Source organism: Leucoraja erinacea, chromosome 5 (genome assembly GCF_028641065.1).
Source record: "Leucoraja erinacea ecotype New England chromosome 5, Leri_hhj_1, whole genome shotgun sequence".
Lineage (NCBI taxonomy): Eukaryota > Metazoa > Chordata > Chondrichthyes > Rajiformes > Rajidae > Leucoraja > Leucoraja erinaceus.
In genome coordinates, this window is record NC_073381.1 from 22,243,643 (window position 1) to 22,269,855 (window position 26,213).

At 42.8% G+C, this 26,213-nt stretch overlaps 1 protein-coding gene across 1 annotated transcript in view; it reads right to left on the reverse strand.

Moving 5' to 3' along the window:
• Window positions 1–25,348, reverse strand: part of lrrc1 (leucine rich repeat containing 1) — a 126,294-nt gene extending 100,946 nt beyond the window's left edge. Inside the window, exon 1 of the mRNA XM_055635229.1 lies at window positions 24,551–25,348. Within this exon, the coding sequence (XP_055491204.1) occupies window positions 24,551–24,709 (159 nt within the window). The 5' untranslated portion in view covers window positions 24,710–25,348. The remainder of the gene's footprint in view (window positions 1–24,550) is intronic.
• Window positions 25,349–26,213: the final 865 nt, after the last annotated feature.

A 26,213-nucleotide genomic window follows, 5' to 3' on the forward strand; every position in this document is an offset into this window, starting at 1 on the left:
CCATTCGGCCCATCGAGCATTCAATATGATCATGGCTGATCATCCAACTCAGTATCCTGTACCTGCCCTGTATCCCCCATACCCCCTGATCCCTTTAGCCACAAGGGCCACATCTAACTCCTTCTTAAATATAGCCAATGAACTGGCCTCAACTACATTCTATGACAGAGAATTCCAGAGATTCACCACTCTCTGTGTGAAAAATGTTTTTCTCATCTCAGTCCTAAAAAAATTCCCTTATCCTTGAACTGTGACCCCTTGTTCTGGACTTCTCCAACATCGGGAACAATCTTCCTGCATCTAGACTGTCCAACCCCTTAAAAATGTTGTAAGTTTCTATAAGATCCCCCCTCACTCTTCTAAATTCTAGCGAGTACAAGCCGAGTCTATCCAGTGCAATAGTGCAAGACACAACTTTAAAACAAGCTCCAATTGTGCAAGAGGTGGTCCGTATTGTTGCATTGTCGAGGTAGGATTGGGGATGTGCAGGTTGGTTAAAAAAGCAAATGGTTGTAGGATAGTAGCTGTTCCTGAGCCTTGTGGGGTTGGGCTTTAGGCTTTGGTACCTCCCACCTGATATTGTAGTGAGAAGAGATGATAGATGCAACCTTCTTCAGGTTGCAAAATTGTGCAAATTATTTCAACATTATAGATGATAACATCGATTTAGGCACTGTTCCATAGTATTTTGTACCAAATCAAGACCAAGTTTGACTGAGAAAATTCAGATTAAAGTAATGACAAACAAATGGGAACCACTCAAAGTTAACTCCTCAATATAAGCATGGAACTGCAGACCCTTGTTCAAAAATAAGACACTAAGTGCCGGAGTAACTCAGCAGGTCAACCATCAATCTGAAAAAGGGTCCCCACCCAGAATGTCACCTAAATAAATACCTGATCAATAAATCAATCTATCTGTCTATATTCTCCAGGGAACCTGCCTGACCCACTGAGTTACTCCATCACATTGTGCTCTATTCTGACAACTCAGCAAGTGACTTACTTGGGAGCCTAAAATGTGATCTTATAGTTTGTAATGACAGAAACTTTTACTGAAGAGTTTTAAAGAGTGAGTGCTGGGCTGATATCCCTCAGAAAAAAGGTTAGGGTTACACATTTTATGAATAACAACAATTGTAATAGAAACATAGAAACATAGAAATTAGGTGCAGGAGTAGGCCATTCGGCCCTTCGAGCCTGCACCGCCATTCAATATGATCATGGCTGATCATCCAACTCAGTATCCCGTACCTGCCTTCTCTCCATACCCCCTGATCCCCCCAGCCACAAGGGCCACATCTAACTCCTTCTTAAATATAGCCAATGAACTGGCCTCAACTACATTCTGTGACAGAGAATTCCAGAGATTCACCGCTCTCTGTGTGAAAAATGTTTTTCTCATCTCAGTCCTAAAAAAATTCCCTTATCCTTGAACTGTGACCCCTTGTTCTGGACTTCTCCAACATCGGGAACAATCTTCCTGCATCTAGCCTGTCCAACCCCTTAAAAATTTTGTAAGTTTCTATAAGATCCCCCCTCACTCTTCTAAATTCTAGCGAGTACAAGCCGAGTCTATCCAGTGCAATAGTGCAAGACACAACTTTAAAACAAGCTCCAATTGTGCAAGAGGTGGTCCGTATTGTTGCATTGTCGAGGTAGGATTGGGGATGTGCAGGTTGGTTCAAAAAGCAAATGGTTGTAGGATAGTAGCTGTTCCTGAGCCTTGTGAGGTTGGGCTTTAGGCTTCGGTACCTCCCACCTGATATTGTAGTGAGAAGAGATGATAGATGCAACCTTCTTCAGGTTGCAAAATTGTGCAAATTATTTCAACATTATAGATGATAACATCGATTTAGGCACTGTTCCATAGTATTTTGTACCAAATCAAGACCAAGTTTGACTGAGAAATTCAGATCAAAGTAATGACAAACAAATGGGAACCACTCAATGTTAACTCCTCAATATAAGCATGGAACTGCAGACCCTTGTTCAAAAATAAGACACTAAGTGCCGGAGTAACTCAGCAGGTCAACCATCAATCTGATAAAGGGTCCCCACCCAGAATGTCACCTAAATAAATACCTGATCAATAAATCAATCTATCTGTCTATATTCTCCAGGGAACCTGCCTGACCCACTGAGTTACTCCATCACATTGTGCTCTATTCTGACAACTCAGCAAGTGACTTACTTGGGAGCCTAAAATGTGATCTTATAGTTTGTAATGACAGAAACTTTTACTGAAGAGTTTTAAAGAGTGAGTGCTGGGCTGATATCCCTCAGAAAAAAGGTTAGGGTTACACATTTTACGAATAACAACAATTGTAATGATTGAAACAAGAGGGTTACCCCCTTCATCCAGCCAAATTTTATTAACGGATTTTTAATTAGATCGACACGCAATCCAGGAAATGCAGTTTCTCTTCTGACTAAATCTGGATAAATAATTCTGTGACTCAAGTCTGAAGAAGGGTTTCGGCCCGAAACGTTGCCTATTTCCTTCGCTCCATAGATGCTGCTGCTGAGTTTCTCCAGTACTTTTGTTTACCTACTGATCACCTTACACTTGAAGTACAAAAGATTAGCCAAACAGTTGGATCTTGAAAATGAATTAGAAACAATGGATGCCTGGGAAAAGAAAAAACAAAGATAGACACAAAAAGCTGTAGTAATTCAGCAGAGCAGGCAGCAACTCTGGCGAGAAGGCATGGAATGCTGCTGAGTTACTCCAGCATTTTGTGTCTAGCTTCGATTTAAGCCAGCGTCTGCAGTTCTTTCCTACACAAAGAAAAATACAAGTCACGATAGTATCTTAAGAATGGAAGAAAGCAATCGAGGCTCACAAGACAAAAGGTCTGTTGTCACATTCCTTCAGTTTTCACTGAGTTTGGTTAGTTTAGTTTAGAGATACAGGATGGAAACAGGCCCTTTAGTCCACAGGATCCATGCTGACCAGTGAACCCCGCATATTAACACTATCCTACAGATACGAGGAACAATGTTTACACTTACCAAGCCAATTTACCTACACACCTGTACGTCTTTGGAGTGTGGGAGTAAACAGAAGATCTTTGAGAAAACCCACACGGTCACAGGGAGAATGTACAAACTCCGTAGCACCCATAGTCGGGATCGAACCCAGGTCTCCGGCGTTGCAAGCGCTGTAAGGCAGCAAATCTACCACTGCGCCACCGTTTCTAATCTTTCAAGGAAAACACTTAGATTTTGTCATCTAAACCCCATCTGCCCAGTGAATAGTTTAGCCCCTCACATTAAAAATAAATCTCAATAATTAGGACCAAATTATTTAAAGGTTAGACTGAAAATTTATTTTTAGCTCCAAATTCATGGACCTTACCTTTTCACTTAATGGGACATTTGCGTTTAGTCATTGGTGCCCAGGACCAGTTGTTTTAACTAAGCAACCACCCTTAAAACTTGCTCCAGACATTAATTATAAACAGTAGGCATTTATTTCCCAACAACATCTATAACTGACCAAGGATGCACATTGATTGGAAATGTGGGCTTGTTGAGAGAGAAAGAGATGTTGCAGGGGAAATGTTTGCTCTTCGGAGCAAGTCAATAACAGGATAAGATAAATTCAAATAAATGGCAAAAGATCCTGATAACAACATTTTATCTCAGTTGTCAGGATTTGAAACATTGCACTCGAAAAGACAAAGGAAGTTGCTAACCAATAAACACCTTTAAAAAGGGAAATAGGAAGGTGCTAAATGATAAATAATTAGCAAAGATACAGATTTAAAAAACAGAGGTACAAGACTAAGCCTCAATACCTATTAAACAATCACTACTGATGAGCTGAGGGACACACTTCAAACCTGCATTTCTACGATTCTTTGAATTGCATGTAGCCAGATTATAGCATTTTTATGGATTTAAATGATAAATCATGCCTGAATGTAGCCTCTTGTATCAATTTACCTTAAAAAGGTACAAAGTGCAGGTGTAACTCAGTGGGTGCATGAGCATCTCTGAAGAACATGGATAGGTGAGGTTTTGGGTGAGAAGGGTCCTGACCTAAACATCATTTATTCATGTTCTCCAAAGATGTTGCCTGACCCACTGAGTTCTCTAGCTGTGAGTTTTCATTTTGTAAAACAGCATTGGCAGTTTCTTGTGTCTGAATTTAACTTAGATGGCAATGATGGGTTTCAAGGTCAAGTTAACTGAACTCTTTGTCCACCTTGAACACATTATATTTGCACCATTAATTGCCAGGACATCGATGTGAACATTGACAGATCAATATTGCATCTGGAAGCACATGAACATCTCGTTCAATGGTTTCTCTCTCTCCAAACAGTGAACAAATATCAAAGGAACAGACAAAATAAATCGGAAAACAGGACTGAAGTTTAGTTTTTAGACTAGATTAGTTTATTGTTACATATACCGAGGTAGCGTGAAAAGCTTTTTTGTTGCATACTATCCAGTCCCCAAAATGTCTATACATGATTAAAATCAAACCTTTCACAGTGTACAGATACACGATAAAGGGTATAACGTTTAGTGCCAAATAGAGTTCAGTAAGGTTCGATTAAAGATAGTTCAAAGGTCTCCAAAGAGGTAGGTGGAAAGTCAGGAGTGCTCTCTAGTTGGCAATAGGATGGTTCAGTTGCCTGATAATAGCTGGGAAGAAACTGTCCCTAAATCTGCAGATCTGTGTTTTTAATCCTCTGCACCTCTTGCCTGATGAGGGGTGAAAAGGGAGTGACTGGGGCGAGACTGGTCCTTGATTATGCTGGTGGCCTTGCAGAGGCAGCGTGATGTACGAGGTTGGTTTGTAACTGGATGAGTTTCATCCACATCCCAAAGACATCGTGTGTAGGTAAGTGAATCTGGGAAGGGGGGGGGAGAGAGAGAGAGAGAAGTGGGGTGCTGATGAGAATGCGGAGGAAAACAAAAGGGTACTTGTGTGGGATTAATGTGAATGGATGTTTCGGGGCCAATATAAAATCAGTGGGCAAATGGCCTGTTTCTGTGCTGTATGTTTTGTCAATTGTACGTTGCTGCCATAGTGGAGCTGTTGACTGATCAGATGAATGTGTATCAATAATTTATAACAAACCTTAAAAGGTCAATAGTAAAAATATTTGGAAACCACAGATACAAAGATTTAACATGGCGGCTGTGGAGGACATAGGGAAACAACGGTGCCAGTAAGCAAGTTGTGGCCTTACCTGCCGCGTCCACAAAAATGCTCTGGATGCCAAGAGGTCGGCTCCAGGGCACGAAGACTGAACGGAGGCCGGGTGAGATGAGGGATGACAGTACAGTGTGTCCGGATCGAGGCATCAGTGGAGAGGGCCAGTGGAGACCCTGCAGCACCTGGGACTCCATTGGATTGGGCATTGCTCCAAGAGGCCGAGTACGCAGATCAGACACCACCAGTGGCCGCGGCGAAGCTGCGGTGGACGACGCCAACAACTTTACTTGGCCAGGCCGACTCTGCAATGCCACCAGGACAATGGGCGCATATGGCCAAGACTCGACATTTGTAATAACTTTAGACTTGAATCATGAAAAATGGCGCCAGAAACATGGCAACTCTTGCTTAGTGTCTCAGTGTAATCTAGTATTTCTATACACTTGTATGTACTATGATCATGCTAGGTAGAGTAATATTTGTATTGAACTGTACGCAAATGAATTTCACTGTACCTCAGTACCAGTAACAATAATTATTGTTATTTATTATTATTAAATCGTTGAAAACATCAGCGATGCAGTGGTGCTGGTTTCCGAAGGGCATTCCTTACAATGCTAACCACTGAAAGTTATCCACATTCCTCTTGACCATACCACACCGTGTCCAAAATGATTAATTAACTGCATTCTAAAGTTTTGTATGGTGCAAGAAATTCATCTAACTTGCACTTCTGATTGCTAAAACACCATTGCATCCTCTAACGTGTTGCTTTCACATGCAAACAGGTGTGCAGATTGTAAAACTGACAGAAATTAGTGCCAGGACAAAATGTTTCAGAAAAATCTCTATAAACAATTCACTATCTGAAGTGAGCTTGATCGGATTCACTGAACTGTTTGTTCATGGCTCTTTTAAGTATCGGTTCAGGACCATAAGCCACGACGTTTGCGGGCTGCTCAACTATATTAATTCCCTGTTGCTGCAAAAATGATTGCTAATTTTGCAAATCCAGCAATTGCTCAACTGCTGTTTAACTCATCATAAGGAGAAGTTTTTCAATTTGAAGGTGTCAGCAACAGATGCGATTTCCAACATACACAATTAGTTTGGCATGATTTAAACCCACATAACAAGGGTTTATAACTGAATATCAGAGATTACTTGGGAGACTGTTTTGTGCATTTATTGTAATCTGCTATTGTGGACGAGGAACAGACCATTGATGGAAATGTTCAGGGCCTGTCCTTAAACATTTTTCACACAGAGAGTGGTGAATCCCTGGAATTCTCTGCCACAGAATGAAGTTGACGCCAGTTCATTGGTTATATTTAAGAGGGAGTTAGATGTGGCCCTTGTGGCTAAGGGGATCAGGGGGTATGGAGAGAAGGCAGGTACAAGATACTGAATTGGATAATCAGCCATGATCATATTGAATGGCGGTGCAGGCTCGAAGGGCCGAATGGCCTACTCCTGCACCTATTTTCTATGTCTATGTCTATGTCCCATTGGGCGCCATTTGCACATCATTTAAGCGACATTATTTACACGTCACGACGCACGCATGGCGCGTGACGCGCGGTAGCATGCTGCGCCCCAGGATTTTGGGATTCACAAAATCTTCGCGCGCCGCCTGCGTGACGTGCAAATGGCGCCCAAGTGGGACAGGCCCTTGTTTAAAATAATTCAAAGGTAAGTTCCTCAAAAAAAATTCTATCTCCCCTGCGAGTTTATTCAAATAAACATTTCCCTCCCGGAATTTCCTCCCAGGAAATCTGCTTTTTTTTTTCCTCATCTTTTTTTGGCATGATGTTATAAAGTCAGTTTGAAATTGATTCCAGAAATGGTTTTGCCAAAAAATCCTTATTAAATATACAGTTTATCATAAAAGCCCAGAAAAGAAACACAAATCATATCGGTCTTCCATCCACGCAAAAGCTTTACCATCAAAGTTGATTTCAAAAATTGTACTATCTTTTTCTTAAAGCTCAAAAAAAATGAAGCGGTGCAAAAAATGTATTAAGATATATGTGTTGTGTAGTATTGTAATTTACCGAACTTCTAATAAAAATAATAAAAAAAAAAAAAAATTTGTACTATGTACCTCTGACACATTTTTTGATACAAGTAGCAAAGCAGATAATCTTCATCTAATGAGCTAACAACGAGTAGCAAAGAAAGCCTAAGTAGCAAACAACAAAGAATTCCGTGTATCACCCGCTTCTATAGGTTAATATTATAAACAACACAACTCCAGTGATAGCAGAATAGACTGCACACCTTCACCGTATTGGCCCATTAAGTCTAACATTGGAACATACATATTGTGTGGAGCAAAGGCAAAGTGCTGGAGTAACCCAGTGGGTTAGGCAGCATCCTTGAAGAACATGGATAGGTGATGCTTCAGGTCAGGATCCTTCTTCAGGCTGATAAGCATTGTCACTTTTTTTGTAAACCAGCATCTGCAGTTCCTTATTTCTGAATTTGGAGCAAGAATAGCCAATGTCAAGTCAAGTCTACTGTAATGCACGCAAGTACGTTGAAATACAGGCATAATGTAAATCTTGCATGCAATCCACTCAGCCAACATACAAAAACACAAATTACACATAAATTTCAAAACAGTAGAAATAAAAAACAAACGCACAAAAGCCAAGACATTAGTATGCCTCACACTGCCTCTGCTCGAAGCAAGATCACAGCTGTCTGGCCGTAACCTCAACTTTACATTCTCATCTACTTGTGGTCACCTTTCACCTCCTCTTAAAGTGAGATGGTATGAGGCATCATCAGTCAACACAATCGCATCAGTTGGAAGAGTCAGCCAGTTAATCTGAAGAAGGGTCTCCACCCGAAACGTCACCCATTCCTTTTCTCCAGAGATGTTGCCTCACCCGCTGAGTTACTCCAGCATTTTGTGTCTCCCTTCGATTTAAACCAGCATCTGCAGTTCTTTCTTACACATTTTGTCCACTCAACGACAAAATCTCCTCAACGTATGTCTACTTTTAGACCGTGGGCTGAGGTGCTTTTTTGTTTCATTTCGTGACCCACATTCCATATCTACCTGTATTTATAACATAGTGTAATATTATAGAAATCATATCTGAAACTCGTCAAAAACCTGCGCATATTTTTAAAATATGTAAAAAACCTCAAATTTTCCAAGTAGTAATTGTCCAATCAAAGCACGTTTGACATTGAATCGGACGCCAATTGAGCAATCACGTGCTTTGTTTCAGGCTAGCTAGGCAGGGAGCACACTGGGATCATGGCGGAGAGGAAGGTTAGTGCAAGAGTTTTAAACTGTCAAAACAATAATACAAATAACCTCACATGATTATCTACACCATAATAAACCATAACAGTATGATTGATGATTACTGTGAACTTTCAGCAGATTACTGTGCATGCATAAGTTTGAAATAGTTCAACTTTGAGGAAGACTCTGGATAAGCATTCTTTGAATACCGAACTGTAGCAAAGTAACAATGTTCTCCAAAAAGGAGACCGGTTTAAGACATAACTATTATTGTGAGATTGTAGTGTTTTCTTTCGTACATCGCGTGTACTGATAAAAACAAATAAAAATGCAATGTTTCTGTTTGTAAACTAGCTATTCATGACATATCCACCTATGAAATCTAAACCAAAAGATTGGGAAAATAAATGATTATATACAGTCTACTTTTGCTGTTTAGTGTGTCCAAGTTTGAATTGATATAAACCCGGGAGTGAGGAATACAACACATCTCATTGATTACCGTATCAACAGGTTCCCGACAATGTAGTGAGGAATAATCTCGCTATACAGAGAGGGGATACGCCTCACTGTGACCCCAAAATGTACCACGGGTCGTGCTTCATTCTCCGAGATGGGTTGGGAGACAGCCCGAGGTCAGGCGGTGATTGAGGCTTCTAAGACTTAATGAACAATGTACTTTGGGAGACAGAGCGCCTAAGTGAGGTCGGAAGGCGGTTCGATCCCGCTTGGAGTGGCTGTCTAAGACACTTCACCCACCCTGTGTGTAAATGTAATGTAATTATGTAGCACTTTGGGGTCAATGCAAACAATGTGTATTATTATTATTATTATTATTACTCATCCAGATCATGTCCAGAGATCCTGGACACTGGTTCGTGCAAAGTACCAAAAACAAAGTTCCTTTCCTCTGGTAGTTGCACGATGCTGGAGTAACTCAGCGAGGCAACATCTCTGGAGAAAAGGAATAGGTGACGTTTGGGGTCGAGTCCTTTCTTCAGACTGAGAGACACAGATATCTTTAGTTTCTCTCTCCTCTCACTCTCAAGCTGAAGAAGGGACTGGACCCGAAACATCGCCTATCCATTTTCTCCAGAGATGCTGCTTGACCCGCTGAGTTACTCCAGCAAGTGTGTCTACCAGAGGAAAGTAACTGGCAGTCAGTGGGGTTCAGTAAACTGGGGAACGCACAGAATATGCCCTCATCAATTAATTATGCGGGTTCAGGAGCCGGTGAAACCCGGGATCTCTGCGGCAGTCTCACTCACCGTACACCTCCAGTCGGACTCTTGCCTGAGTTTCACCTCCTGAACTTGTTCCAAAAGTCACCTCATATTCACCAGCGTCCTCTCCCCGTAGATCACGGATTAAAAGACTGAAATTCCCGTGGTGAAGAGTTACCCGTCCCGTGTAATTGGAGTAATAGTATTCAATATTACCATTCGAGTCTCGACGTTACCCCATCTCCCCATAGAGCAATATACAGCCACACTATTATTGAGCACAAGAGGGGGCTCTGTTACTTTTTCTAATTAGCTTAATTAATTAGTGTGCAACTTTTTGTACTGACGAGTTATGAATTCCTTCTCAATGATATTTTATCTAATTCTGTGCCAAATTTCAGGTAGATACCAGACATGGATCACAAAAGTTAAATTCTAGACACATTTTCGATGTTCGGCCCACTCGGTCCTCTCTCTGACGAGGGTTCAGCAACATCCTCTCTCGCTGCTCTCCCTCTGTGATTCTGCCTTCCCTCCGAATCTACGACCACGTCTTAACCCAGACCCGTTACCACAGCCACGTTTGTTTTCTCGGGACTTGTCTGTGCCTCCTTCATTTACCTCGTGGATTCCAGCTCTGGTTCCAGACCTCACTGTTCAGACCCAATAGGTTCCGACAGTCGATCTGCCATTTTTCACAACAGTCCTCATTCTGTGCCCTGTGTTCTACATTGGCTGCGATGCGCCGGCGCCAACGGGGCCTCGCTCTGACTCTCCCACAGCTTTGGGCCTCATTCACCCACTCCTGCAATAGACCCCAACTGCACTTTCTCCAACGCCAGATCCACGCCTTCAACAACAGCTTCCTTTCCTCCCTGGACTCCACAAAGGATCGCAAACTTGCTCGCCTGCATACCGGTTCTTCCACCGACACTCCTCGACTCAACCAGAGTCTGAAGAGGGTCTCGACCCGAAACGTCGCCCATTCCTTTTCTCCAGAGATGCTGCCTCACCCTCTGAGGTTCTCCAGCATTTTGTGTCTACCTTCCAGTTAATTTAAATATTTGTCTAAATTGCCTGCTTGCTTCGTACAATTACAATTTCAAATTCACTTCACCTCGATTTCCTGGAAATTCAAATCATGGCTGAAGCAGTTTCAATAACGAGGACTGCACAAGGAACTAGGTTAAACTAGATCTCTGAAATTGCAGCAGGTTCTCACAGCCCAATACTGATCTGAAACTATACACCACACACCGAGTAAATATGATTCCACATCTCATTTGGCTATTAACCATTTTGAAAGATACACATTTCTCTTGTAAAATACAAAAGGTAAATGTTCAATGCATCTTTGTTTGTATTACCAATTAGTGTACCATAATATTAGCACAACCATTAATGCCACGTTAAAACAGAAGTAATTCAAACAATTCACCAAGCTCAAGTGGCTTTTGGGTGGGACAGTGGAGCTGAGCCAGTGACCTGGGTTCAATCCTAACTATGGGTGCTGTCAGTATGGAGTTTGTACATTCTCCCCGTGACTGCATGGGTTTTGTCCAGGTGCTCCAATCTCCTCTCACAACCAAAAGACATGCAGGTTTGCAGGTTAATTGGCCTAAGTAAATCGTTCTTACTGTTTAGGATAGAACTAGTGTGAACAGGTTGGTTGGAGTGGACTGTTGTGTTCCACTGTCTGTATGAATTGTTATCACCTATCCCCCCAGGCAACAATGGACCACTGTGGGCTCCACATGCCCTTGATTATCGTTGTTTTTATTTGCATATTTTCCATTCATTTGTCCCACGTGCCGTCTACATCTCTCGTTCGCCTTTCCCCCGACTATCAGTCTGAAGAAGGATCTCGACCCGAAAAGTCATTATTTTTTCTCCAGAGGTGCTATGTAACCCACTGAGTTACTCCGGCTTGTTGTGTCTGTTCCCAGTTCATTAAAGCAGGGTATACACTTGCAGCACATGCGAGCATAGTCTTCAATTACCAGCATGGACATAGTGGGCCGAAGGGCCTGTTTTTGTCCTGTCCGTCTCTATGACACATCATAGCAGTGGACCATTAGAGCACCATACATAGTGGGTGTTATTGGAATCATGTTGCAACTTATAAAATATATTTAACTTCGACAGAAAGATGATTGCATTCTGGTGAAAATTAAAGGCATTCTCTGGGCCTTTCCCCTCCCTCAAGCTTGAGATACACACTACACAAACCTGCTTGGTTTCTTCTGAAGCTTCTGCAGGAGAGAAAATGACAATGTACAAAATACTCATGACAAAACATCCCAATGTTATCGAGCATGATATTATCGACCTAATGGCCACGACCCACATTCAGCCTTGTAACAGTCCGTCTGGTGACAGAACAAGTGTATTGCATGTTTCCTGTGGTAGATTATGTTTCAATGCAGAATTCAACAAACATTATGCGACCAAAATACAGTGTACGTGCTGGGTGCGTGGGTCATGGTCACGAAGGTGATAACATCATGCTCGTGACCAAAGGGTTATGTTGTCATTCGTAATTTAGTACATTCTCATTTTTTTATCTTGCACACACCTGACAAGAGACCTTTCTGGTTTGATGTTTTATATATCTCTGGCTTGAGGGAGGAAAAGGCACAGAGGATGCATTCATTTCTCATCAGATTACAATCGTCATTCTGTACAAGTTAAATACATTTTGCAATCTCTGTTAGCAAAATCTATGATTTTTGTTTTGACTTCATTGTTGAAGATAATAACTACTTCGCAGGAATATTTACCATAGCACTGTGTGACATGTTTTAAAACGCAAGTTAAAAGCGTAGAGCGAACAATAGAAATAACTCTACAAAATTGCTCACTTCTTGATGGCTGCAGCAGACTGGTTGACAGGAAATAAGTTTCAAACCACAGACAACCCCAGAAAACCCCGGACTCAGTGGGCCAAAGGGCCTGTTTCCGCGTTGAATCAATAAATTAAAGTGCTAAGGTAAAGGATGAGGTTAACCTGGCATTATCTTCTGCACAGACATTGTGGGCTGAAGGGCCTGTTTCAGCACAGCACTGTTCCATGTTTGGTGGTGCCATTTGGGGGAATTTTCTAAACGATTGGTTTATTATTTCTATTGATAACTCAACACTTTTACCTTGCTTTTTATAAAATGCCACACAGTATCATAATACACTTCCTAACAAAGCAGGCAGGTTATAGGGGAGATGGGGATCTGGCTTCTGGTGAGTTTGAAGGGGATGTGGCAAACATTGGTTGGTGCGCCAACTGAACAATTGGGATTTCTGAACAGTAGGAAAACATTGTGTTTTAACAGACCTTCAATCCACCATCATTGGAGCAGAATGCTGCCCCCGAGACCAGGAGTCCTGGGTCACAAACGACCTTGTCTTGCATCAGAGATAGTGCAAGGAGTGATTGTTTAATGTGTTATGTAATCACCAATAAGACACGGGATCAGAATTAGGCTAGTCGGCCCATCAAGTCTGCACCACCATTTGATCATGGCCGATCTATTTTTCCCTCTCAATCCCATTCTCTTGCCTTTTCCAAGTAATGCTGACGCCCTTATTAATCAATAACATATCAATCTTTGCTTTAAAAATACCCAATGACAACCTCCACCGTCATCTGTAGCAATGAATTCCAGAGATTCACCACCCACTGGCTAAAGAAGTTCCTCCTCATCTCTGTCCTTTTATTCTGAGGCTGTGCCTTCTGCTCCTACATTCTCCCACTACAGAAAACATCCTCTCCACATCCACTCTATCTAGGCCTTTCATTATTTGGTAGGTTTCAATGAGATCCCCAATCATTCTTCTAAGCTTCAGTGAGCACAGACCCAGAGCTATCAAACACTCCTCATATGTTAACCCCATCATCCCCAGGATCATTCTCATAAAACTCTTCAACACCAGCTTTCCACAGATATGGGGCCCAAAACTGCTCGTAATATTCCAAAGGAGGTCTAACCAGTGCCTTATCAAGCCCTAGCATTACATCCTTACTTTTATATTCTAGTCATCTCGAAATGAATGCTAACATTGCATTTGCCTTCCTTACTACCAAATCAACCTGCAAATGTACCTTTTTGGAATCCTATGCCAACATCCCCAAGTCTCTTTGCACCTCAGATCCCTGCTTAACTTTTGCTAGTTACATAGCTGGTGTCTCTCTGTAGTTGTGTGTTATCCTGACTATTCCTTTGGAAGCAAGAACTACTCTAATGAAGACTCACTATGAATGCAATAGAGACTTGCGGGAGCCATTGATCCAACCGAGCCCTCCCAACCATGCCCAGGAACACTGATGTCTAGGAAGGAACTGCAGATGCTTGTTTATTACGAAGATAGACACAAAATGCTGGAGTAACTCAGCGGGTCAGGGAGCATCACTGGAGAGAAAGAATAGGTGACATTTCAGGTCGGGACCCTTTCCAGTCACGCAGTAATTCGTTTTGCTGTAAAATATGACTCCTCAAAAAGGGAAAAGAAAGTGGGGGAAATAGAATTATTTTTTTCCATTTTCTTAAAGCAACACAGAAGAACCCTTGAACTAACTTCCAAGTTATGACACAATAACATTACTGTCAGGAGATTTAACTGAGGAAAGGCTTTCAAATCCTAAGTTTGTTTAAGCATCAACAGATCTTTATTGGCTTCACTCAGTACGACAAAGACCAAGGAACTTTGCTCCTTCAGCCTCACTTTCATTGCTTGCATATCTCTGTACATTGAAGGCATCTAGTTTCACTGACGATTCCAAAATGTACAAATGACATGAGATGAGTCCAAGCCATTTTTTTCTGCCATTTACACCACTATACTATAACTTTGGCACAGATAACAGCATTGTGTAAACTCAATTATAGGCGACACCTGTGTTAACAGGAGTGGGGAGGGGTTGCAGTCTTAGAAGAAGGGATGCATCACTATTTTCCATAGCGCAAAGCTGCAACATTAGCACATGCGACACAAATTGAAGAAAAATATTTATGGCAATTTATTTACCATATACACACACAAATTCCATAATTAGCTATTTGTCTTCAGGGAGAATTTCTTTAACATGAACAGTATGCAACTCTATTAGTGCACGAGTCTTCAATTTGCATTGCAAAACAAGTACAATTTTATAACCTCCAAGTGTTCCAAAGTAATGTGAAGAAAGAAACACTTAGGTTGTTATTTTAATAATTATACACATCTTTTAATAATTTTCTACAGATTGGCATTTACTGCAGATTCCAGTAAGGGCGAGGGCATGGAGAGAGATTTTTAATTTAAGTTCCCAGCTTCTTTTTACACTCACAACTGCCAAGTGAGACATCAGCTAACTAGCTATGCTTAAAATATTAGCAATCACTCATTGCAGAATGTTAAATCTGCCTAATGTTTCATTTTTACTTAAAGTCACACAATAGCAAAATATCTCAACACCTTAGGTTTTGTCTTTTCAATGTGCTAAAACTGTTCTCCACAGGAACAACCACAACAGCATACACACCAGATAATTTTAGGTGCCAAAGTCTGAATAAGTGCCCCGATCTGAAACGTCACCTATGCATAGCAATGTTACAAAATTTTGAGATTTTAAAAATCAAGTCTGCAATTTATCCCATCAGATAAAGCATAACAATAAGTTTAATTTGACACCAAATTCACTTTCATATCTCAAGTATTAAAAAAGTTATGGCCATTTTCATACTCGGAAATTAGCATCTTGTTCCCTATTGATTTTCAATGGACATTACAAAAAAGCTGTGATCTTTTAATAGTCAAAAGCCCATTTCTTAAGGAAAGATTAACATTTTTAAATAGCCTAAGTGTCCAAAGATTATTCACAAATAATTCACAATATAACATGATTTTTATATCTAATTTACATTAATTTATAGGCCAAATGGAAGGAATTTAGTGTTCAATTGCTGTAAATAAGTGCCCATTTAAATCGGCTTTCTAGTGGGTTTCTGTGAAACTGGTTTAGAACGTTATTCTGGATTAGTTCAAAATGCCGAGAAAAATACTGCGGGATATAAAAAGCCCAAAATGAACTATTCGCAATAGAGTTGATATTCCATATGCCCCATTTAATTGTAAGGTACATACCTTTAATTTTGCTTTATAAAACCCTGGGGCTGCGAGAGGTTGCATCCACAGTAATTTCCTTATAACTATATTATCGAGGCCTATAAAACTAATAATACCTTTTGCGACCGGGTCTTGCAGCGATTTTTCGTTAATGATTTACTAGGCTGAACATCTGCGATTAGTACAGCCTAGTAAAAATCGCGTTTTAAACCCGCCCCCTCCAAACAGCGCCAAAATCGCGGACCTGGCTGTGGGCAGATTCCCAATGGCGATTCAGGTAGGTTTTGTAACATACCTACTATGCATGTTCTCCAGGGATGCTGCCTGACCTGCTAAGTTACTCCATCATTGTGTCTTTTTTGTAAGCCAGCATCTGCAGTTCTTTGTTTCTATTATTCCTCACACCACAAGAAGGGTCCCAACCTGAAACGTCACCTATCCATGTTCTCCAGAGATGCTGCCTGACCCGCAAGTTAACCCAACACTTTGTGCCTTCTCTGTAAACCACCATCTGCAGTTCTTTGTTTCTACAGATAACTTTAATGCCTATTACACACTAGGAAGATCTTAACAATCACAACCCATGGTAGTTAATGAGGAAGTATCCTTCAATGCAACAAGAATGAATCACTCTTCATCTTAACATAACATCAAAACATAACACAAAGGTTATCACAACAAATTTCCACCTCGTACATTATTTTGTGAAGAGGCAGCCACACATAATAAAATAACTTGCTGGTTGATTATTTAGTCATAAGCATACTTTAATAGTATGAGGAACATATGAGGAATTTGATTTGCCATACAGTCATACCAATAAAAAAGCAACAGAACACACAAAAATACATTTTAACATAAACATCCACCACAGTGACTCCTCCACATTCCTCACTGTGATGGAAGGCAAAATAATAGTTCAATCTCTTCCTTGCTTTGTTCTCCTGTGGTCGGGGGCCTCGAGTATTCCGCTGACGGGACGATCTTAACTCCCGTATCCGGCAGCAGGCCCTCCGCTTCGGGCCAATCAAGCTCCTGCATCGAGGACATCTCAGATCCCCACGCCGGGCGATCGACCTAGGGTCTGCGGCTTTGGAGCGCCCGACTCGGTCTCTCCCTTGACTGCGAGGTCCGCGATGTAAACGTCCGCAGGCGCATCGGACGCATTGGAGCATCGATCCCAAGCAAGGAATTGGCTCCGATGGTAAGTCCACGCCCCACGGTGGGGCTCAAAGACAATCCCGAGCAAGGCCTCCAGCTCCATGATGTTAGGCCGCAGAGCGGCCGGATTTACCACCCGGAAAACAATCGCAACTCCGTCAAGGTAAGAAATTGAAAAAAGGTTTCCCCTGACCCCCACATAAAACAAACCAGAGAACATTAACACAAATTTTAAACACACATTAAAATAACAAAAACAAACTAAAAAAAAAATGAAAGGACAGACAGACTGTTGGCGAGGCTGCCATCGTGGCACCACCCGGAGGCGTGGCAAGATAACAGAAAAGTAATGACATTTTATTTGGTTACAAACTGCCAAACTCCAAGCTGCAAGCAGTCAGACCCAACAAATGTCAATGGTGTTGGCTTTTCCCAAATTAGAATACCATGTGGCCTTGAAAAAACCCTGCCTCGATTTATCAGAACAATAAACCTCACCTCTGCACTATCTAGTATAAAGACCATCCAGCATCCTCAACACAGATCCATTATCCATTTCCAATCATTCTGATAGAACCTCTCCGGATGCCTTTTGTGGCAACACTGGGGTAGTGAGCAAAGGAAATAATATCAAAATATTAACTAGTGTTCAAATGTACAGGCATCCAAATTTCAGTTTTGCTATAGTATTACGTCAGGCTATCCCCAGATTAATAAACATCTGACTTACGGACATCCTCTACATACAAACACACACACATAATATTATTAAATTAATAAGTCTGACACATGTACATATGTTAATTCCTGTGAGTGCAGAAGTAACACACTCTCCTACTCTCACACTACAGTGGAGGTATGGTAACTATAACAATTGATTGTGTATTTTTCATCGTGAACAAAATCAACTTATGGAACACCCCAGTCTTTACTCATACACTGCCTGCAATTATATTTCTCAATTGCAAGGACCTCCCATTGTCACAGTTTGGACCTCTCCTCGAACTCTGGATTCCTAGCAGGTCATTCGTTTAAGGGCCTGTCCCACTTACGCGACGTTTTAGCAAACTGCCTGCGACCTTCAAGCTCGGGGGCACTCGCCTGAAAAACCGCGAGCTGGATCGACCGGCAGTGCTGAACATACATACATACACACATCGCAAAGGCGGGGGCCAGGGAAAGCGGGGGTGTGCTGTCTGAAATTCACAAGGTGCAAAGCCAAGGTGATACCCGCGATGAACAGGAAGGTTAAAGACGGCTAGCATAGTGTACGGTAAGTCCTTTAAAAGGGGGGGGGGGGGGGGGGGGGGGGGGGGGGGGGAGGGGAGGGGAGAAGGAGGAGATGGGGGGAGGAGATGGGGGGAGAAGGGGGGAAGGGGGGGGGGGGGGGGGTGGGGGGAGAAGAGGTGGAGACACTTTTAAGAAGTAGGACAACTTTTAGTAAGCTAGAGATATACCGCTGTGAAGTTTAGCAGTATAGTTTAATATTACCAGTCGGTTTTCCTTGGTTCTGAAAACTCATGCTTACGTTTTTTATCCCCAATGAGCCAATTAAAATGCCCGGTCAGCAAAGGAGATTACTTACGGCTACCTCAACTACCTACAACGACATGGCAACCCCACTAACACTGCACTACGAGTTCAAAAGTATTGCTTTTCTCCTTGCCGACCAATTTTTACTTGCAGAAAATTTTTCAGCTTGTTGAAAAAATTTTCCGCAAACAAACTGAGGCCTCAAGTAGTAACCACTATGCGGGAACTCCTCTCGACCATGAAGGAGACTTACCAGAGACCACATACAACCACGTGTCGACCATGCTGCGAGCTTGTGGCGAGGGCAAACTCTCCTGAACTCACAAATAAGGTCGCCATAGTGGGACAGGCCCTTAAGTCTTTCCAGAACCAGGGTCCACAGTTTAAGAATAAGGAGCAGGCCATTTAGAACAGAGACGAAGAAACACTTTGTCTCACAGAGAGTGGTGAGTCTGTGGAATTCTCTGCCTCATGTGGATGCAGGTTTTCTGGATGCTTTCAAGAGAGAGCTAGATAGGGCTCTTAAAAATAGTGGAGTCAGGGTATATGGGGAGAAGGCCGGAACGGGGTACTGAATGGGGATGATCAGCCATGATCACATTGAATTGCGGTGCTGGCTCGAAGGGCCGAATGGCCTACTCCTGCACCTATTGTCTATTGTCTTTCCCTTTGCTGATTTATGTAAGATTCTCAATTAATTCCAGATCTTTCAGTCTACCTCATTTCAGACCACATGCTTTTTATAAATATGTACATTCTCTGCAGCTAAAACGTGATATTCTGCACTGTTTATTTTCTCTTTTGCAAGATCAGATATGGTCATATATGGTAGGATTTGCTGAGATCACACGCAAAACAAAGTTGAACACTGTATCTCGGTACACATGACATACTAACCCAATACATCTGCGCAAATGTTACATTTGTAAATTTTTCATATGTTCAGATTTTTTATTTACCCTTCCAATAGAGATCAAATATTTATGGTATACCTAGACCAACTAAAGTCAAGCGAGACATAATGTCAATGCTTTTGATTTGTATGTCACAACAAATGAACACTAGTACTTTGTTTCCACCAGTTAGCTTTAGGATTAGTGCTCTCAGAACTTGACTTGCTACATTTAGTGATTTGCGATTCGATGCTATTGGATACCATTGCATCTTTATTCCTTATTTTTGAAGGTGCCCCTGCCCCAACGCCCCTCACCTTATTTTTTACAGCACAGAAATTGGCTTTTCAGTCCATACCAATATTTTTGCCCACCCCCACTAATCCCATTTGCCCTTCTAGATACGAGTCTGTATCTTTCTCTGCCTTGCCCATTTAAATCTCCTCCTGAATGTCTCTGAAACCGAGTAATCGAATATAATTCCACCACCTCCTTCGGCAATGCACTCCACATATCATCTATTCTCTGCATGGAACAAAACAAAAACACACCTCTCAGGTCCCCTATAGAAACATTACTTCACGTACTATTTTCACGTCCACTCCGTACACATTAGGGACATTTTTTTTCTCCAGGAGGCCAATTGGGACCATCTTTGAGATGTGAGAGGTAACCAAATGCCTGGAGGTAACACACCGAGTCACAGGGAGATCTTCCAAACTCCACACAGACAACACTCAAGGTAAGGGTGGACACTGGTCTCTGATGCTGTGAGCCATCAGCTCTACCAGCTGCACCACTATGCCATCACTGGTCTATAGAATAGAATAGAATAGAATAGAATAGAATAGAATAGAATAGAATAGAATAGAATAGAATAGAATTACCTTTATTGTCATTCAGACCTTACGGTCTGAACGAAATTTCGTGCCTGCAGTCATACATACAATAATACAATAATAATCAACAATGAACACAAATTAACATCCACCACAGTGAGTCCTCCAAACACCTCCTCACTGTGGTGGAGGCAAAAATCTTAGGGCTGCAGTCTCTTCCCTCCTATTCTCCCTCTGCGCTAAGGCGATTCCCCACCGGGCGATGGTACAACAAGTCCCGCGGCTCACCGCACCCCGCAAACGGGCCGACTCAAACACCGCGGCCCGGGGTGGTCAAATCCGCCGCACCTCCAGTCCAGCGGACGCAGCCGCCAGCCCGCGGCTGAACCCCGGACTCAGGTCACTGCCGCCAGAACGCCGTCCCAGCCACCGGAGCACCGTTGCAGCCCCTAGCCGGATCGCCCACACGTGAGTGCCGCTCCTCCCTCGAGCTGGGCCGCTCCAACGGGAGCGCGGTACTTCGCTCGAGCTGGGCTGCTCCGACGGGAGAGCCGTACCTCCCTCGAGCTGGGCCGCTCCGACGGGAGCGCCATTCCACCCTCGAGCTGGACCACTCTGACGGGAGCGCCACAGCCCCTCACGGGAGAGTCTCAGCCCCTCGCCAGGCCGCCCTCACGGGAGCGTCACAGCCCCTCACGGGAGCGCTGTTCCAGCCCCGAGCCGGACCGCCCTCACGGGAGCGAGCCCAGGGCAAGTCCTGACAGGCTGCCTCCGGAGTCTCGAGGTCGCCAGCTCCACCATTAGGCCTCAGCGCAGACGGCGGCAGAGAAGGGGGATACGACAAAAAAGTTGCATTCCCCCATAGGGAGAGACAGCAAGCCCCGTTTCAACCCCCCACCCACATAAACACAACCTAAAAACCAAAAACTTAACTAGACAAAACGAAAAAAAACAACACAAAAAAGTAAAAACAAACAGACTGCAGGCGAGCCGCTGCTGCCAGGGCAGCGCCGCCACTTCCGGATCATATGCCCATCCTCTCTCAAGTCTGTACCGACAACTTTTCATATTATATTTCTGGTTCATCATTAAGGGTCATCTAACTCCTAACTAGACAGTGCAATGTCTACACAGAGTCTGGCTATATTTTTATGAAAGCTTTGTGTGATAATTCCAACACTTTTCCCCGATCTGGTTACATTTAAGACTGCGCAAATTATGTGCAAAGCAAGACATTATTTACTTCCAAGAAATATACAAAAACTGTTTATGGAAAGACAGGGTGGGTATAATTTGAGAGGGAAACATAATTTAAAAAAACTCAATGTCAGAACAACTATTAAAAGTATGCGCATAGCAATCTGTGGTGTGAATTTGTGGAATGGTCTGAAACAGGAGATAAAACTTAGCACAAGCATAATTCAGTTTAAAAAGATGTACAAAAACAGTTGTTTAAAAGGATATTGGGATGAGGATAGGTGATTGTGAGTGGGATATTTGTTATACTGATTGTATTGGGAAGGGTGATTATAGAGTGATGGGTTGTATATATGACTAAGATACTGTATAGTATATGAGGGTTTTTTCTTTTCTTTTTATTTATTTATTTTTATATGGTTTGTAAATATTTGACTAGTGTATAAATGTAAATAATTTGGTGTACATATAGTGGCTGGTGTTTATATGGCTGCTAAATTTGTATAAGATAATTACAAGCAGTTGAATAAGGGGTGGGAATTAATAAGCTTTGGCTTCTTCCTGCTCCTTTTCAGACACATACGATTTCATTTATTTATAGATATTGTTTATGACACTTTATAAATATTCTTGTTTTGTTTTTTGTATGCGGTTTCACACTTGCTTTTTATTCTTTTATTCTGTTCGAAATAAATAATAAAATAAATAAATAAATAAATAGATAAATAGATAAATAAGTAGAATTATTGGAGAATGTATCTGCACTCCCTGCAGTGACATCCAAATCAAACAAACCTGTCAGGATCAGATGAAGATGCTCTCTATGCAGTCAGTTTGAAAACATCAATATCATTAAGAAGAATGTCAATTTAGTTTTACTGAGACAGCATCGAAACAAGCCCTTCGGCCCACCGTGTCCACACTGACCATCAATTACCCGTTCACACCACTTCTATGTTATCCTACTTTCTCATCCACTCCCTACACAGTAGAGGCAATTTATGGAGGCCAATTAACCTACAAACCCTCACGACTTTGGGATGTGAGAGGAAACCAGGGCACCAGAAGGAAACCCACGCCGTCACAGGGAAAACATGTAAACTCCACACACACACAGCATAAAAGTTCAGGATTGAACCTGGGTCTCTGGAGTTGTGAGGCACCAGCTCTACCAGCTGCTCCACTGTGCCACCCAAGTTTAATTTAGAATAAACTTCCTCACAAATATTTATTTCCAGGCAAGAGGCATGAAAATCAAGAACACTTTAAATGCAAAGTTGGACACAATGGCACCAAATACTTTTGTACAGTTAATCAGCTGCTTTAAAATACCACTTCCCATAGACCCCCCCTCCCCCCCTCCCCCTCATTCTTCTGACTTCAGACCAAGAACAAAACTAGTGACAAGCACCTTTCTGCTTGTCCAGAGAGTGGTGAATCTCTGGAATTCTCTGCCACAGAGGGTAGTTGAGGCCAGTTCATTGGCTATATTTAAGAGGGAGTTAGATGTGGCCCTTGTGGCCAAGGGGATCAGAGGGTATGGAGAGAAGGCAGGTACGGGATACTGAGTTGGATGATCAGCCATGATCATATTAAATGGCGGTGCAGGCTCGAAGGGCCGAATGGCCTACTCCTGCACCTAATTTCTATGTTTCTCCGGCACAGCGCGCAGCTGGAACAGGGTTGGCTCTGTGCAAAACAAACCTGCAAACACGAGGCAAAATCTTACCCTCCAACCAGAACAAGTTGTAATACCACATCCCAGAGATGAGGGAAGGGTCTACAACCATCCTGCCCTTGGTCTCACCTGCCCTGAGTGGCAGGCATCACCAAATCAATTCTGCCTTTGTCAACGTGGATGGATAAAACACATTTACATTCCTGGGTCAATGCACAACATGATTTCCACCAATATGCAAATCAATAAATACCATACAGGGATATCCTTAAGTAAACTAACCCAAGACATTCTTTAGAGTCATAGAGTGGTACAGTGTGAAAACATGCCCTTCAGCACAACTTGCCCACCACACTGGCCAACATGTCCCTGCTACACTAGTCCTACCAGCCTGCACTTGGTCCATTTCCCTCCAAACCTGTCCTATCCATGTACCTGTCTCTTAAACATTGGGATAGTCCCAGCCTCAAATACCTCCTCTGGCAGCTTGTTCCATACACGCACCACCCTTTGTGTGAAAAAGTTAACCTCCAGATTCCTATTTAATCTTTTCCCCTTCACCTTGAACCTGTGTCACCTGTGTCCTCTGGTCCTCGCTTCCTCTACTCTGGTAAAGAGACACTGTGCATCTACCTGATCTATTCCTCTCATGATTTTATGCACTATATGATCACCCCTCATCCTCCTGCGCTCCAAGGAATAGAGACCCAGCCTACTCAACCTCTCCCTGTATCTCACACCCCCTAGTCCTGGCCACATTCTCGTAAATCTTTTCTGAACCCTTTCACGCTTGACAAAAGCTTTCCTATAACATGGTGCTCAGAACTGAACACAATATTCTAAATACAACTGCAACATGACCTCCCAGCTTCTATACACTTTTTTTACTGCCAATTAAAACACTGTCGTTTTCCCAGTTCTGACCAAGAGTATCCCATTTGACACTTTAAACATTTCCCTTTCCACAGATATTGCCTGACCTGTTGGGTACTTCCAGCATTTTATCTTTAAAAAAAAATCAGATTTCCAGCTCCTGGAATTTGATTTTCAAAAGTCAACTTCACCAGGTAGTTGACATTTTCGCTTACAGAGCTACTAACCTTAAAACATGCAAATACTTCACTTCAAGAAAAAAGACAAACATCTTAAACATGAAACCGATACCTTGATAATCTCCCCACGCCACCCACCGCTTTTAAAACTTTTTATTTGCCGGAGTGAACTTTTCCTCTGCAGAGGCAGTAGTGTGTTGCAGAAGATGCAAGCTTTGCTTTGAGGAAGTTATATTGGACAAAATCCACAACGGTGTGTGGAATCACTGCAAACCATTACCCGGCCCACGTTCTCTCACTCTCTCTCTCTCTCGCCCCTCACTTATAACAAAGTTGGTTTAGCGCTGGGAACGCAGAGGTGAAGTGCAGCGAGCAAAAAAAGGGGGGGGAGGCAGCAATTACCAAGGAGAGCAAGCAGTTGCCGGTCGCTTACTTACTTTCGGCAAATCCCGCAGTTGGTTGGCATCGAGTAGCAGCTCTTCCAGGCTGCGGCTGTAACGATAGATCTCGTCGGGGACGACGAGGAGCGAGCAGTGTCGTTTGTCCACCACCTCGACGTGCCGGTTGCACCGCCAGAGAGGGATGCAGTTGAACATGGTCCCGGAGTGGAGGTGGGCTCGGTGTAAAGCGCTGGCTGGGCTGCTCGGATGGAAAGCTCCGGGCTCGCTGCCCTCAGGCTCCACAGTCCGCCCGCCTCCCGCAACAGAACAAGCAAGGAGAGCGGAGAGCAAAGTGAAATAAAATACACATTAATGTCAACATAAATAAGTCGAGTTAAAAACCACAGGCTCGCTTTGCTCTTCTCCCTCCTGTTGCTCTCGGTGAGATGAATTTTGCACTGCGCTTTCTTTGACTTTCTTTCCACTTTACATGATCTCCTCCGCTCTTTTAATTTGTGTTTTGTTACCGTCTCCTTCACAGTTTCCTCCGCCTTCTAGTTCCTGAACCGGAACATACACTCCCTCTTTCCAGCTGACGTCAACATTCCCAGAGGCCAGTCTGTGTGTGTTTGTGCGGGGAGATTTGGAAATAAAACCGAGGCGAGCCTGTGTTTCTGATCGCCGTTTGCAGACCCGGTGACTAGTGCACGCCTCCCACGACAGCGCTTGTATCTTCTTCACATGGTGACCAGGCCACCTAAAAGTTGCAGCCCATTACATTATTTGCAGGTGCAGCAAGCAATTCGGGAGCAGGAGCCGGGATTGCCGTAGAACGTGAAAAGGTGGTATTTTTGACACCACGTTTGGATGGTGATCTGAGCAGTTTACTTCTCCGAAAAAAAGTTGTCTTGCCTTAGATTGGCTCTCGGAGAGAAGGGGAAGAGTACACTATTTCCACAGAGCTATTGGTTTGTTAGTGTCACATGTTCCGAGATACAGCGAAACCCCGTCTGTGTGCTGTCCAGTAAAACCATGCTAGTCTAGTTCGGAGATACAGCATGGAAGCAGGCCCTTCGGCCCATCGAGTATCGCGGACCATAGATCACTGGGTGTATGTATCTTCCTTTCCCATTCATTCCATGTACACATTTGGGACGATTTATTAATGCCCATTAATCTAAAACCCACACGTCATCGGGAGAAAACTAGAGAACCCGGAAGAAACCCATACGGTCACAGAGAGAGCGTGCAAACTCCGTATAGACAGCACCAGTGGTTATGTATCTTGCATTGCAAGGCGACAACCCTACCAGCTGTCGTTAATGTACACAAGGCTATAATAAAACTACTAACATGTGCAAGAGGTGGTGCAATGAGAATCCACAGATTCACCACCCTCTGGCTGGAGTTCTTCTATCTCCATTCGAAAGGAATGTGCTTCTACTCTGAGGATGTGCCCTCTGGTTCTAGACTCTCGCACTGCTTGAAACATCCTCGCACAATTTACTCTATCCAAGTCTTTACATATTATAGTACAGCTGGAGCAACTCAGCGGGACAGGCAGCATCTCTGGAGAGAAGGAATGGTTGACGTTTTGAGTTGAGACCTTTCTTCAGACACTTTGGTTAAGACCCTTCTTCTGCGGAAGGGCCTGGACCCGAAACGTAGAAACATATAAATAAAAGTATTAGATGATTGGACAGGGTAAATGTAGGAAAAA